The 14,915-nt window shown below is 34.6% G+C and overlaps 2 protein-coding genes across 3 annotated transcripts in view; one reads left to right on the forward strand and one right to left on the reverse strand.

Annotated features, from left to right (window-relative positions):
- LOC112043432 (adenylate cyclase type 2-like) overlaps positions 1 to 6,946 on the reverse strand; it is a 164,655-nt gene extending 157,709 nt beyond the window's left edge. For both annotated transcript variants that reach the window (XM_052885688.1, XM_052885686.1), the window contains exon 1: positions 6,592 to 6,946. In XM_052885688.1, the coding sequence (XP_052741648.1) occupies positions 6,592 to 6,643 (52 nt within the window). In that variant the 5' untranslated portion in view covers positions 6,644 to 6,946. The remainder of the gene's footprint in view (positions 1 to 6,591) is intronic.
- A 3,374-nt stretch (positions 6,947 to 10,320) lies between these two features.
- LOC112049702 (pre-mRNA-splicing factor ATP-dependent RNA helicase PRP16) overlaps positions 10,321 to 14,915 on the forward strand; it is a 95,839-nt gene continuing 91,244 nt past the window's right edge. Inside the window, exons 1-2 of the mRNA XM_024087704.2 lie at positions 10,321 to 10,808; positions 14,128 to 14,457. Of these exons, the coding sequence (XP_023943472.1) occupies positions 10,477 to 10,808; positions 14,128 to 14,457 (662 nt within the window). The 5' untranslated portion in view covers positions 10,321 to 10,476. The remainder of the gene's footprint in view (positions 10,809 to 14,127; positions 14,458 to 14,915) is intronic.

The raw sequence follows: 14,915 nt of genomic DNA on the forward strand, positions 1-14,915 counted from the left end.
CTTTCAAATATGGATATAGGTTTTAATCCAGTCAAATAAGACTTTGAAGGTGACATTAATGCGCATTTTTCACAAAAAAAAGTGTAGATACATTTTTTATAGAGAATCGGATGATCTACAATTTTTGATGTAAAACTCACAGTTTAGCTGAAAAACGCGAAAAACCTATTTTTGAAAGAAAGAAAAGAAACAAAAAAGCTTTATTAGAGAATTTTGCAAACTATCACCATCAATGATTTTTTTGCACAAGGGGGATTGATGGGGAATTTCACAATTTATTTATAATAGTGTTCTGAACATTCATACCAATTTTTAGCTCTATGAGAATTATTGTTACCTTACTTCTATTTTAAGGATTAATTTGACTGGACTAGTTATATTACACAGTACGAGTAGGTTAGGGAAGAGTATTGGAAATCACAACTTTGCGAACGGCGACTCTTTAAGGACATTGTTGTTCTTCTTAGATAGAAACTTGAAAATTGTAATTTGAGTTTTAGTACTCGTGCATACTTTAAACAACTTAATCTGATATTCGCATTATATCACGTGTTTTGTATGTTCTGTGAATTTTATGGCAAAAAGGGCCTACCAAATTCTTAACAAAGGGAACCTTTCATTTAATAATGTAAAAAGTTTAGTTCTTTCATTGTTTGACTTGAGTAAATTCCTATTCCTTAACGCTTAAGTAGATTTCCTTTTAATAAATATTTGGCCGCTTTGTCACTTAATCATTCTTCTCATATTGTATTCGTATAGAAGATTCCCTGACGCATACATTCCTTAGTGGAATTACGTTATATTGGAAATGCCATTACATTGAAAACAATTGGCAATAGATTTAGACTATGCGCACACATTCCTATAGAATCATGGAGTTTCTGGCCTTGACTGTTATACTAACCTCAGTGGGTAACTTCTTGAAGTCTTGGGTTCCAGTCCTGTCAGGATATAAAATGTATACTGCTTTTCTTCCAAGAATTTTGTATAAAAATTCACATAATTGGATTAAATAATTGGACACGTATTATGAATATTAGATCTACGACGCTGATTTTATTCGTGTTACCAGGTTTAGGGAAATTACATCTGAATCTTTATCGAAGTGTCTATGATTATGACTGTGATCGATGGCGATAGGTAAACGTGCTACAACGTTCCACCTCTGGGATGAGATACTTACAGACCTTAGAAGCAAGAAAAGATAAGTATTTCATCGACATATCATCAGCATAACATGACATGATTCATAGAGTAAATAAGATTCATATTCAGTTTAAGGGTAAGGATATTTTCGAACGGTGAATAGCCGTCTTCTAGTTCTAGGCAAGTGTATTTCACCAAAGGTTCAACCGTGATTGCAGTCAAGCGCTTGCTTATTTGACAAAAAACTTATTTTTTTCAAAAATATGTTGCTTATTAACATTATAACATTTAACTATAGATATACATTTACAACATTGGCAGTCGGCCCATATTGGCGTGTGGATACATTCATCTTACACTAGTAAGTATTGCAATAAATCGATCAGATAATAATATCGAATATGAATTATTCTTGTAATCTATTTTCAATGTAAACTTTTTGAATTTCTATACATTTGAGATACCTAACGTACCACACATTTGAAGTATTACATTTTGTAGAATAACTGCGTATAATGTAATTTCATAGGCAACTGTATAATCCAGGATCTGGGGAGTATTTTTAACTGATTCATCATCATCATTATCAACCCATATTGGACTCCCTGCTGAGCTCAAGTCTCCTCTCAGAATGAGAGGGGTTAGGCCAATAATCCACCACGCTGGCCCATTGCGTATTGGCAGACTTAATACACACAAAGAAATAAGAAAATTCTCTGGTATGCAGGTTTCTCAAACGGTGAAGGAAAAACAATTTATTACTATCAATTTAATTTTCCGTTAGTAGCTTCATCTTGATAATACACTCAATATAACTATATAATTATAAAAATTCTTAATTCTGATAGCTATTATTTAATTTTTAAGCGTAGGAACGAGATAACGTACTACGCATGTTGTAAGACAATGTGGCTGATGAGTTGTATAACTATTTATTTAAGCAACAGTAAAAAGTACAGGGGAGGAGGGAGTGGGAGGATTCGGTCGTAATTAGTTACCACCCTACTGACAAAGACGTACCGCCAAGCGATTTAGCGTTCCGGTACGATGTCGTGTAGAAACCGAAAGGGGTGTGGTGGGATTTTCAACCTCCTCCTAACAAGTTAGTCCGCTTCCATCTTAGATTGCATCGTCACTTACCATCAGGTAAGATTGTAGTTGTAAAAGAATAAGAAAAAAATTAATGACATCGTTATTGATACAATTTGAGAGGAGGGGAGTTCATTGAAAATTATTTCATAAAACATTTTTGTTTGTTAAATCAGAAAATTATGTCATATAATGTAGGTAAATTGTGTTGGAAGTTTAACGTCCAAACTTCACATGTTCATGCAAAAGAAGAATTCGCCTAATAGTCCTATGGCACGTGAAAATGTACCACAAGGACGTGCGCTGTAATATCTGAGGTTTCGTGCCTGGTATGATTTACTAATAGGGTTGTTGCTAGGCTATACAACATGTAACGAAAACCTTGTGGTCTCATATTAGTATGACATAAACATGCCACCGCCTTCGAACTAATCAGAGGGTAGCACATACGACGATTTTTTTTTCTAAAAACTTTTTAAAAACTTTCAATTTAAATAAACTTTAAAGGACATATCCCAATTTTGTATGGAGGCTGGGCCTTTATTCCGAGTGTCAACTAAGCAGAACAAATTATTTTTATCTGGAACATAAAATATAAGGCTTAAAACCCAAAATAAAAAAAATTTGGAACCGGCATTTTTTTAAATTAATTAAATAAAATGTATTAGCTAGCAACTTTAATTAAGAATTTTAAACATGGTAACATGCTTGTAGCTCACACCCTGACAGATTGTCAGTGATCTTTGCGTAGTAATTTAAGGATTTTTTTTTGTTTAACTCTTCTCTGTCTACGATATAATGTTTCTTTTTATCTTGTTTCATATTGACATTTGACAATATTACATGACATTGACAGCTTACACCGGATATGAATTAAATTCCAGACGTTTTTATTGGCTGTTTTGAACACTTTTACTGTATTGTCTATGTTTAATTTGTAGACAAAAGAGCGAAACAAAAAAAATATTTATCTAATTCATGCGGGTTTCAAAAATTATGAAAATTTTTTTCTTAACAGAAATTTGTATCCGTAAAAATAGGTCAACCTGCTTAAAAAATATAAATAATATAGGCCCATTTTAGGACATGTCTTTTGATTTTTAGTTTCTGTTCTTGTTTCAGCCACTCATGCATCTTTGTCATAACCTATTAAATACAATTATCCAAGTCGGAGTCTCATACGGGCAATTCGCCAGCATTGCCACTATCCGAGGCGTGTACACACAAAATCTGTCGTCAGCTGATTTGCATAGCTTTACCTCGTTTTACAGAAATTAACAAAATTAAATACAGAATTTGTCAGCTTGTAAACAAATGAGAGTAATTTATAATTTAATTTTCCAGCGGATTTGCAATAACGTGAACGATTTATTACATTTAATAGCATGCTTCATTTGTGATTTGATCATATATATCATATATTTATAATGATTTTATACTACGAGTATATACATACATACATAAGTGTATGTTACTAATGCGTCGGAACTAATACGAACAAATGTGGCTAATTGTCCTCATTTAATTTAGTCGCATTGTAAACAACGATAGTAGATTGTTATACAAGGAGCTAAAAAGACCCATTATATACGAGGTATTTTTATATACGAGCCGAAAGGCGAGGGTCGCTAAATAGAAACCGAGTGTGTAATGGGTTTAGCCCCGCGTGATATACTCTGCTTCTCTACTACGAAATCAAGTGTGAATTGTTCACGCCAAATGTTTTTTAAATTCTCACTTTTTTATTTTTCTATATACTTTCACATGAGGAAAAGGCAAAGGTATTACACCGTATAGCAGTGTCTTCATACAAAAACAAAGAACAAAACTAAACAGTTGACTAGGTTAATAGTTAGTAGGATTACTAGCAGCACTAATCAACAGTTGTTGTCAGTTGACTATAATAACACGGAACACCATGTTATATGTCATGTACTCGTAGCTTACATCATATAGAAGTAGGTATATACCTACTATCAAGATTAATTAGCTATGATAATTCCTAGAAGTAATACAATGGTTGAACGCAAATTGGTGCGAAGTTATTGTGATTGACCTATTACTTGAACTGAGGAAAATAAATAAACCCGAGTCTTTCATAGAACTGTTTGTTTTTATTGTCTTTACTAGAGGACTGCTCCGACTTCGAGTATATGTGCAATGTTTACCTACCTAATAAATTATATGAGCCGTGTTAGCTAAGTGGATGTGAACTCTGCCTCCGATCGGAAGGCGTAGGTTTGGATCCGGTCCGGTCCGACACCTCCCAGTTTTCAGTTCATGTCTCAAACGGTGAAGGAGGAAACCTGCATACGTGACAATTTTCTTACTTCTCTGCGTGTGTGAAGTCGAAGAAGGATTTATACTTTAGCCTAACCTCTCTCTTTCTGAGAGGAGACTTATGCTCAATATTGAGCCGAATATGGGTTGTTAATGATTTGTTGCTCTGCTTTGTTTTTAGGCGATTGTTACCACTTACCATCAAGTGGGGGCGTAAAGGTATTCTTTGGATCTACTGAAAATTGTTTTATCAATATTATAAAGCCACGTTATTAGTGAGTATTTGTGCTATATTTTATCCTTGTATTCCCGTTATTATCTGCACCTATTTGTCTACTAGTGCTAATAAATAATATATTAATAGTCTATTTATAGCTAAAGATCATAATATAGCTCTTAGACTTAATTTAAATAGTCTGTTCAAAAATAGTCAGAAATTGATCTGTCTTTTTAAAATAACGAAAAAATTGATAAACGAACGAATACTTATCAGTTTATTCATTTTAGACTATATGCAAATTTCATGATAATACATCAGATACTATCAGGTACTAGGTCATTTGTTTTAGGTTGCCCTAACTTAATTTGATTAAAAATTAGTTTATTAATTAATTATAAATTCCCACAAAAATATTTATATCATGTACAACATATTTTTTGTATCTTGTAATAATTGCACCTACATACATTCTTACTTGCATAATTAATTAATTATATGAACTTTTGTTACGAACAGTCATTCACCCTGCGCCTTTCGGCGTTTTTTCTGCCATATTTTGTGATCATCATCATAATTTATATGGACAGCCACTGCAGGACAAAAGCCTTTTGTAGGGATTTCAAAAAAACATAAACCTGCGTCGCCTGCATCCAGCGGACGACCAACACTGTGTTTTCCAGTCTGTTTTCTCCAACACCTTGGGAGCCCAACGTCCATCGGCTCTTCGAACTATGTGCCCGCTTCTGCTTCTTCAATTCAGCTTCGCAACTCGTTGAGCTATGTCGGTAACTTTAGTTCATCTACGCATCCCTCATTTCTTATTATATCTCGCAGAGACAGCCCGAACATAGCTCGTTCTCTGTGTGTCTCTGAGGCCCATAGTTAGCGACATAGTCTCGGAACCATAGATCATCACTGGCAAAATGCACAGTTCGAGAATATTTCAAAAACTTGACTAACATTCTACTCATACTTTTCCCTACAACTAATCCAAAGCTTATGCTATGAGAGGATAACCCTAGATAATATTTAGGATTTAAGATTGAGAGCTATTGAGCTTCGTCACCTACCTAGATTTTGACCGCGGTTTTTGTGTACTAATATTCTGTGATGGCCAGACTAACGTCATGCTATAAAAGCTGCCAGTTGCCAGCTCATGCCGGTAGAGAACGATGGTGGTAGCTTTGTATAAATGGATAAACTAGGTTTTTTTTATTATTTCAATATGGCTTTACAATAACATTTAGCCAGTTGTCAAGTAATAATCTTTATCAAATAATTTGTTCTATTGAGACGAAAATGGATATTCATGGATATTTGTCCGTCGTTGACAGTCAGTCAGTCCTATAGTCATGTTTATTAAGTTTATCCAATGAATGATTTGCTTCATTTTAACAGAAGAACCTCGACTTCACTTGTGCAGCTTTACAGAACTATAGGTATAGCCATACCCAACATACTTATATTATAAAGGCGAAAGTTTGTGTGTAAGTGTGTATGTTTGTTCCTCGTTTATTTACTGAAGCGATTTTGCTGAAATTTGGAATGAAAATAGAGTTTACTCTGAATTAACACAGTATACTTTCATCCCGGAATAATCCATGGTTTCCGCGGGATTTGTGAAAAACTGAATTCCACGCAGACAAAGTCGCGGGCGTCCGCTAGTATTAGATAAAGTGTATACTCTATGCATTAAAAAAATACAGCATCACTGAAAATAATACGAGAGTTACATGTGATTACTACGATTTTCTGGAGGGAAAATCCATCCATATCATAAACTAGGTTACAAAATTGAAATATTTTCAAGTTTTTTTTTATTAGCGCATAGTCTTACATTTAATAAGTATACAAACCTGGCAATTCCCCTCCGGTGGTTTCGATGTCAGCCATTTTTATCATACTCATAACTCACTAACTATCTAAAACTAAAATGAACTAAAATCGCCGATAGTTTTATGTCACCCGATTTAAATTGCCCCTAAATTGACCTTGCATAACTTGTCACTAACATGCATATTCAAATCACAATTATATTCAAAACAAACCAATAAACAAACACAAAATTTAAAGGAGCACAAACTAAACACGACAAGAACTTAAAGCTTCTAAAAAGCACTCATAATAAAAAAATAAAATATAATCTATGAAAACTTTCGCGCCAACACGCGTTTTTTTTTCTAGACGTTGGTCGCACGTCTTGATACCGGCGGCGTTAGTCACAAACTGTTCTATTTTTGTTCAGTAAAATTAAAAAGATTTTATATTCATGGTCTTTAATTTTGTTGTTATTTATTGTTTACGTTTTGTGAGATTAATTGGAACCAAAATTTTAAATAGGTATATTGGTTGGCTTCGGTTTACGATGGTCCTGGGTTCATATCCTATGTCAGAAATTGAAATATGAAACTGAGAAATTCTTGCTAAAAATTCTCACGCGCGATTTATAAAATAGGTGGTGTGACATCTTACGGAGCTGACTTGGAGAGCATGTTAAACCGTCTGTACCGGTCATTATTATTATTTAACATCGTGATGGTGATCGTTGAAGAGTGAAAGCTATCTGACCGCTGCCTTCGATTCGGAGGGCGAGGTTCGAATCCGGTCCGGGGCATGCACCCTAAACTTTTTAAGTAATGTGCATTTTAAGAAATTAAATATCACGTATCTCAGACGGTAAAGGAAAATCATCGTGAGGAAACCTGCACACCTGAGAATTTTCTTAATTCACTAAGTGTGTGAAGTCTGCCTGTGGATATGACCTCTGCCTCCGATTCCGGAGGGTGTGGGTTCGAATCCGGTCCGGGCATGCACCTCCAACTTTTCAGTTGTGTGCATTTTAAGAAATAAAATATCACGTGTTTCAAACGGTGAAGGAAAACATCGTGAGGAAACCTGCATACCAGAGAATCTCCTTAATTCTCTGCGTGTGTGAAGTCTGCCAATCCGCATTGGGCCAGCGTGGTGGACTATTGGCCTAACCCCTCTCATTCTGAGAGGAGACTCAAGCTCAGCAGTGAGCCGAATATGGGTTGATAACGTAACGTGAAGTCTGCCAATCCGCATTAGGCCAGCGTGGTGGACTAGACCTATCCCCTCTCAGTCTGAGTGGAGACTCGTACTCAACAGTGGGCCGAAAATAGGTTGCTAATGATGAAGGTTTATTTAATATTCAATTGCACTACAGAAAGCTGAAATACAGTATTCTACTTGAATACACCATAATTAATAAAGTTTAGAAACTACTGGCATAATTCCCATTTCCTGTGTAGACCTTTATTGTTAGAGACGAACTAATATGCCGGAAGAAAATTAATTAATCGTCACTTATTAATTAATTTAGTACAAAGGAAAAGTTTATTAATGCAAGTTACCTAACCGAACTCTATAAAAACTTTATGATTTTAAACGGCTAAGGTTAATGCATCACAGTGTTGGCACCGCCTTCAAAGTGATCAGAAGGTAGCACATACGATGTTATTTTTCGCTTTTTAGTTTATTAGATTAGTTTTTTAGTTTATAAGAAACTAGCGGACGCCCGCGACTTCGTCCGCGTAAAATTAGTTTTTTTAGAAATCCCTCAGAAACCATGGATTTTTCCGGGATGAAAAGTAGCCTATGTGTTAATCCAGAATAAAATCTATTTCCATTTAAATTTCATCCAAATCGCTTTAGCAGCCGCAGTGTAAAGGAGGAACAAACATACACACACACACAAACTTTCGTCTTTAAAATATTAGTGTGATAGCGGTCATGCTTTCGCTTTCGTTTTTACTTATGTACACATCTTCCCTACCCCTACCTTACCCTACTCCCTACCTAAACCTACCCAACCCTACTGTGCCCCTACTTTTCCCTTACCCTACCGCTAACCCTAACCCTACCCTACCCCTGCCTTACCTCTACCCTACCCTTACCCTACCCCTACCTTACCCGTACCCTACCCGTACTCTACCCTACCTGTGCCATACCCTACACGTACCCTACCCCTTCCCTACCCTACCTCTATCCTACCCTTCCCTATCGTACCCCTACCTCTACCCTACCCCTACACTACCCCTACCCTACCCTAACCTACTCGTACCCTACACCTTCCCTACCTTACCCCTACCCTTCCCCTACCTTTAGCAAAATCGGTCCTGCCCTTTGAGCGTGATGCGATGACCAAAGGACTATTTTCCAAGAAACTAAAGTGGGGTAATCTCTGGATCTACTGGACCGATTTAGAAAATTCTTTTACCAGTAGTAAGCTACGTTATTTGCGAGTGTCATAGGCTATGTTTGATACCCATATTCACAAGGAAACGGGAACTACGTAATTGAAAGCGCGGGGCGTCATGTAGCGAAATTTCTGTGTCTTTTAGAAATTTTGTATTGTCTCCGAAACTATTTAACTAATTAACATACTATAAAGGGCAAATCTTATCTCCATAATATCTTTGTGATTATTAAATAATTTATTTTGATAAGGATTTAAGTTAAGTAGCATAAATAATGACGCAAACCTAAGTATATAAAATTAATAATTTTTAAAACACAAAAGATACTATATCTGCTAATATATAGAAGATAGATATATGGCGTCGCGGACTTTTTTGTAGAACTTTAAAAGATACATAAAGCCTCCATACATTAATTTCAATTTTACACAATGGTTAAGGCAGCGCATGCGAATAAGTCTGCTTAAGAGGATTTTCGGTCCGACCTGTATGACAAAAACTGTGTTAACTCGGCGAATATATATCATACTAATATAAAATATAGCCTATAGCACTCCCCGATAATGTAGCATTCTACTGGTGAAAGAATTTTTGAAATCGGACCAGCAGTTCCGAAGATTACCCCATTTAAAAAATGTGACAAACTTACAAACTTACAAACTTTACCTCTTTATAATATTAGTATAGATATAGATTAGTATAGATTAAGAAATTACCAATACGAAGTAATGAGATAACGAACATTAAAAAATAATAGGTATACGCGTCGCATTGTCGTCGTCGAAACCTCCTCCTTTTGTTTTGAAGTCGGTTAATAAAAAATACTAAAAATATGTCTTTCTGCCAATTATTTTCCTTTCACACTTCACACCTTAGATACATAGATAATAGCTTCACACATTAAAATTGAGAATAAAAAATGGGGATGGGATAGGAGACTGAAAAATACTTTACGACCTATTCTCATTTATCAAATTACAAACCAAAAATCATTAAAATCAGTCGAGTCGTTTAAGAAATTTAAAGTTGTACGACCACACGAGTGACGATAGTAAAAAGAGAAATATCAAAAAAGAAAAAACATGCACGAACCGCGCAATTCGCAATTCGTGTCGATTTTTGAATACTGCCGCTGTTTCGTCCAACATCGAATTTAGTTTAGAAAATAAAAAATTGTAATTTATAGTTTATTAACATTTACAATATAATTTATATATGAAAACGTATTTGCATTTAATAATAACAAAAATATTTGGCTGATAGGCAATTTCAAAGACTTTTTTCTAACACTGTTTACAAACGCAAACCAACTGTCAGCTATGTTGCAAATAAGCTGTCATTACTCATTTCTGACAATGTCAAAGTCAGTCAAATTATAAACGTCATAATCTTAAACGAAAGTTGTTTATTTGGGATTATTTCCAATTAATTCTTAAAGTTGTGTAAAACTTCCACTACAAAACTTACAAACATATCTAAGTTTGATGTTAATTTATTCGGTTAAAGTTATTTGTGTGTACAATGGAAGAAAATGAGGAAAATGTGCATCGTTTAGAAGGCACGTCTTCTGATGCTCCTGGCGGCTTAATCATCAAGAAAAAGGATAAACCAGCAGATTTTCAGTTCGCACGACCTTCTTTACTCGGTCTAGATAAGTTGGCTGCTGCTAAAAGGAAGCAGAATCGTCTAATTTCGTTTCAAAATGAGGAAAATGATTGCGAAGATGCAATTGAGCAAGATAGTACTTTGGCGGCAAAGGATAGAAAGTACAGACGGCATAATGAAGAGACACCAACATATACTGGTGGATTGTCAGAACAAGCTCGAGAGAGAATGCTAGAACGCTTGCAAAAGTGAGTTTTTTTATTTGATTTCCTTGGTCCTTACACTTTGTTAGTCAAACTAAAATTATAAACAAGGCAAGATTAGTTAAGTTTGTTACGGACTTCAACACTTCTGTTACTTAATCTATATTGGTTTCTTATTATTGGCTTTCATTAAAACTGAATAGAAAAGGAGGTTCTTATTGTATTGCTTGCACCCTGATTTGTCAGATCTTCAGGGAAAAGATACTTAAGATTATTATTCTTATTTAAGTTATATTAAAAAGATGTACATTACAAACAAAAACAAGTTATTTGATGCAAAATTAATAATCATTAGGAATTCATTTTCTAGATAGAATTCAAAGATTTTTTATGTTGAAGTTTACCATGCATTGGTACTTTTAATGCATTCATACTTTTGTTAACTTATTAAGGCTAAAAAAGGCACTAAGCCACTCAGTGTTGAACATGCTATGCTCAGAGTATCTCTGAGTAAAACAGTGATAACAGCCCTACTATAGTCAGATCGGGTAGGTATTTTAAACAATGTAAATAAACAAAAACAGCTGACTCAGGAGTGCTCAACATTTTACTACAGCATTATTTACGAATATTGTCATGAAATAAAACTTCCTTTGATAACCAATATTTTTTTTATTCTATATTCCTATATCCTGTTATTTATCTAACAGATAATGTTTCACTTATATTCAGGGTTCCGTAGTCAATAAAGAACCCTTATAGTTTTGTTTTTTATTATGTATAAGCAAGCATAAGGTATCCTCGACATATTTAAACACATTAATCAAAACGGTTTTCTCGGAGGACGATAAGGGTGATAGCTTCGTACGTTTCTTTTTTGGTGACGGAAACGATAGCAATGCGGAATAACTGCTCCGGCTAGTACCAGGCTCCGCTTCACTCATTTTCGTACTAAACTAAATAAAATTAATAAATTAATTAATTAAACAAATAAAAAGCCCGACTGCCTATATGATACAAAAACTGAAAAGAAAAAAAACAAGCTCAGTCCAGAAGTGTAGAAAAAAATTAGAAAACAGTCGGGACCTATTATATTGAATATAATGATTTACGTCTACATTTTTTAATAGGTCCCCACTTTAGTTTAATCAGTTTTTGTATCATTTATGCAGTCGGGTTATTTGTTTATTTAATTATTTTATTTCATAATTTTTAGTTAGATAGATGGTGAATTTCGGATTTATTTGTTACGTTTGTTACAAAGTACGATAGTGTATACCTACGTCCAACCGAGGATAAGTAAATATTCAAAAAAATCTACGGAACCCTCGGTGGGCGAATCCGACTCGCACATGTCGAGTTTTAAGGTATTTTATAACTACACTTCATAAACCTTATAGTCGTCCGCCTCGCGTATTATGTATATACAATTAATAAATAACGTTTTTCTAATTGTAGTTTTTTTGTTGGCCATTATATACCATTTTGAAATTCTCACAAAAAGCCCTTGAATTTGATTCCCTTGTTGCAATATTTAAAAAAAAATCACCTCGATTCTATAGCATCTCACAGTCGTCTTGTTGGTTTTTTTTTAATTTCACCTATCTAAGAACACTTGGGTTATTAAAACAAATCTAAGGATATCTGAATTACGTAAATCCGTTCAGCGGTTTCGAAGATATGAGGTAATAAATGATACATACAAGATACGCGCGAAAAACAAACAACAAATAAACAATAATTAACAACAACAACGAAACAAGAACAAAACGAAATAATAAAAATTACAAAGGAAGAAAATACGCACAACAGTCTGGATTTAGTTAACGAATACTGTGAGGTAGGAGTATTAGTCACAGACAACAAATAAAGTAGTGTTTTGTGCTGTGAAGTGTGTGTGTGTGAAATGTCAAATCTTCTTTCACTTAATAACACAAAATCAAAAAATTAATCATAGTATAGGGTATTTCTGCAATAAATGAAAGGTAAAATTCACATTAAAATAAAAGAAAACATCTTCTTTTGATATGAAAATACGACATTTATAAAAATTATTAAAGTTATTAATTAATTTTATAAATGCACATTTAATACCCATAAAACTCAATATCTTTATTTTTCATAATGGTTTGTGACTCATGTCTGCTTGGGTTCTTTTTATGTCGTTTGTATTGTTTTTGTGCAAACTCTATATATTTAACATAGAGGAATTAGAAATGGAAATGCATCGCACCCAAATGCAGCAACAAAATTGTCTGTCGTTTTTTGAAAGGGACGAGGTAAACTCAGTCATCGAAAATATTTAACAAGAATAAATAATAAAATATTTAACAAGAATAATATAATCTGTACACAGAACGTTAAATTAATGGATCGATGTTCTGTTCGTTCGTTTTTCTTTTAGATATTGTTTTTATTACAAATTTATTATAAATTATAATTATGTTTTTGACGACCTCCGTGGCGCACTGGTACGCGCGGTGGATTTACAAGACGGAGGACCTAGGTTCGATCCCCGGCTGGGCCGATTGAGAATTTCTTAATTGTGCCAGGTCTGGCTGGTTACCACCCTACCTACAAAACGTACCGCTAAGCGATTTAGCGTTCCGGTATGATGTCGTGTAGAAATCATACCGTCCATCTTAGATTGCATCATCACTTACCATCAGGTGAGACTGAAATCAAGGGCTAACATGTAAAGAATAACAAAAATAAAATAGAAATATTTTCAAATTGAACGTCACGTCATCTTTTACTGAATTAGAAGTTGTTGGCCGTTTTTCATGCCATTGAACTACTTACTACACAAACCGGAATATTTAGGGAGTTTTTTAGACGACGAAAACGATTACAACAATGAAACATCGATACAATCGAACAATCTAACGCGTTTGTTAGTTTTTTTACACGCGTTAGCCGCTCAACTATCCCAGTCGATTTTACAAACACTTCTAAATGCCCCGCTCTATATAGATAGATCGTTGATTCTTTGACAGAGAGGTAACGTCTTGCGAGGTAGGTCCTTCTATTATTGGTCCGAGATAATTAATTTATTGTTTGTGAATCCGGGCTCAAAAGGGCTAGAACCCAGAGCCGTAAAGCTTATTATTAAAAATACAATGTATGTGAATCGAAACGAAAAGTGTCGCCCTAAAAGAACCTTTTTGAGAAGTGATATTGTTGTGTAAAAAGCCTAAAGTTGTGGACTATAGGTGGACTGATGACATCACACAGGTTGTAGGGAGCCACTAGTTTCAAGTGACTCAAGCCTTTGGGAGCCTTTACAAGCTGCCTATGTCCTGCAGTGAATGTTGATTAGCTAATGATATTTACTTATTTGATATATTTTTTGACTATTTTACAGGAAAGACAAAGAGTCCAGAGAAAAAGGTGTACACTACTCCACTCAAGAAGAAAAAGAAACGCGCTCCAAGAATGACAGTGATGACCTGTTCTACCGCCATCCTTATGATAGGCGAGATCGCAGCAAGGACAAGAAACGTGATGACAGGAGAGACAGAGACACACGCAGGGATAGAGATAGTAGAGACAGGGATAGAGGTAGAAGTGATAGAGACAGAAGGAGGGATTCAGAAAGGAGAGACAAGGATAAAAGGGATCGCAATACCGATAGAGACAGTTCTAGAAGGAGTTACTATGAACCACGATTTAAAGATGAGCCAAAAACGCCAAGGTAAGTTATTAAACAAGTAAATTAAAACTGTACCTCTATAATAAAACATATTTTGTAAACACTCCTGTGTAGTATTAGATAGAAGCAGGCGTTACTTTGCGAAAGTCTACAACATCTACAATGTTGTATAGTTAACATCTCCTGAGGATGCTCCACTTTCAGGGTGAAACATACATAGAGAGTATTTTGTCAGACCTAGGTGACATTGTTGCACGGTTCGTCGGCCTTTAGCGGATCATAGCAAAATAAATAAATTATTATAAATTCCTGTGAAGCACTTAAGATATAAATAAAATAGTTGATTTTTGCTACTCTATCATGATTTCATTATTTTAATTTATGCAATAGAAACCTTTAATAGTTATATATTGTAATTATTTCATCCAGGAACCAAATGTTTTGGTTTATTCTTTCTTATTTGATCAACTAATGTATATCCTACCATTGTCTGAGCTTCC

This window comes from Bicyclus anynana, chromosome 15 (genome assembly GCF_947172395.1).
Source record: "Bicyclus anynana chromosome 15, ilBicAnyn1.1, whole genome shotgun sequence".
In the NCBI taxonomy this organism is placed as follows: domain Eukaryota; kingdom Metazoa; phylum Arthropoda; class Insecta; order Lepidoptera; family Nymphalidae; genus Bicyclus; species Bicyclus anynana.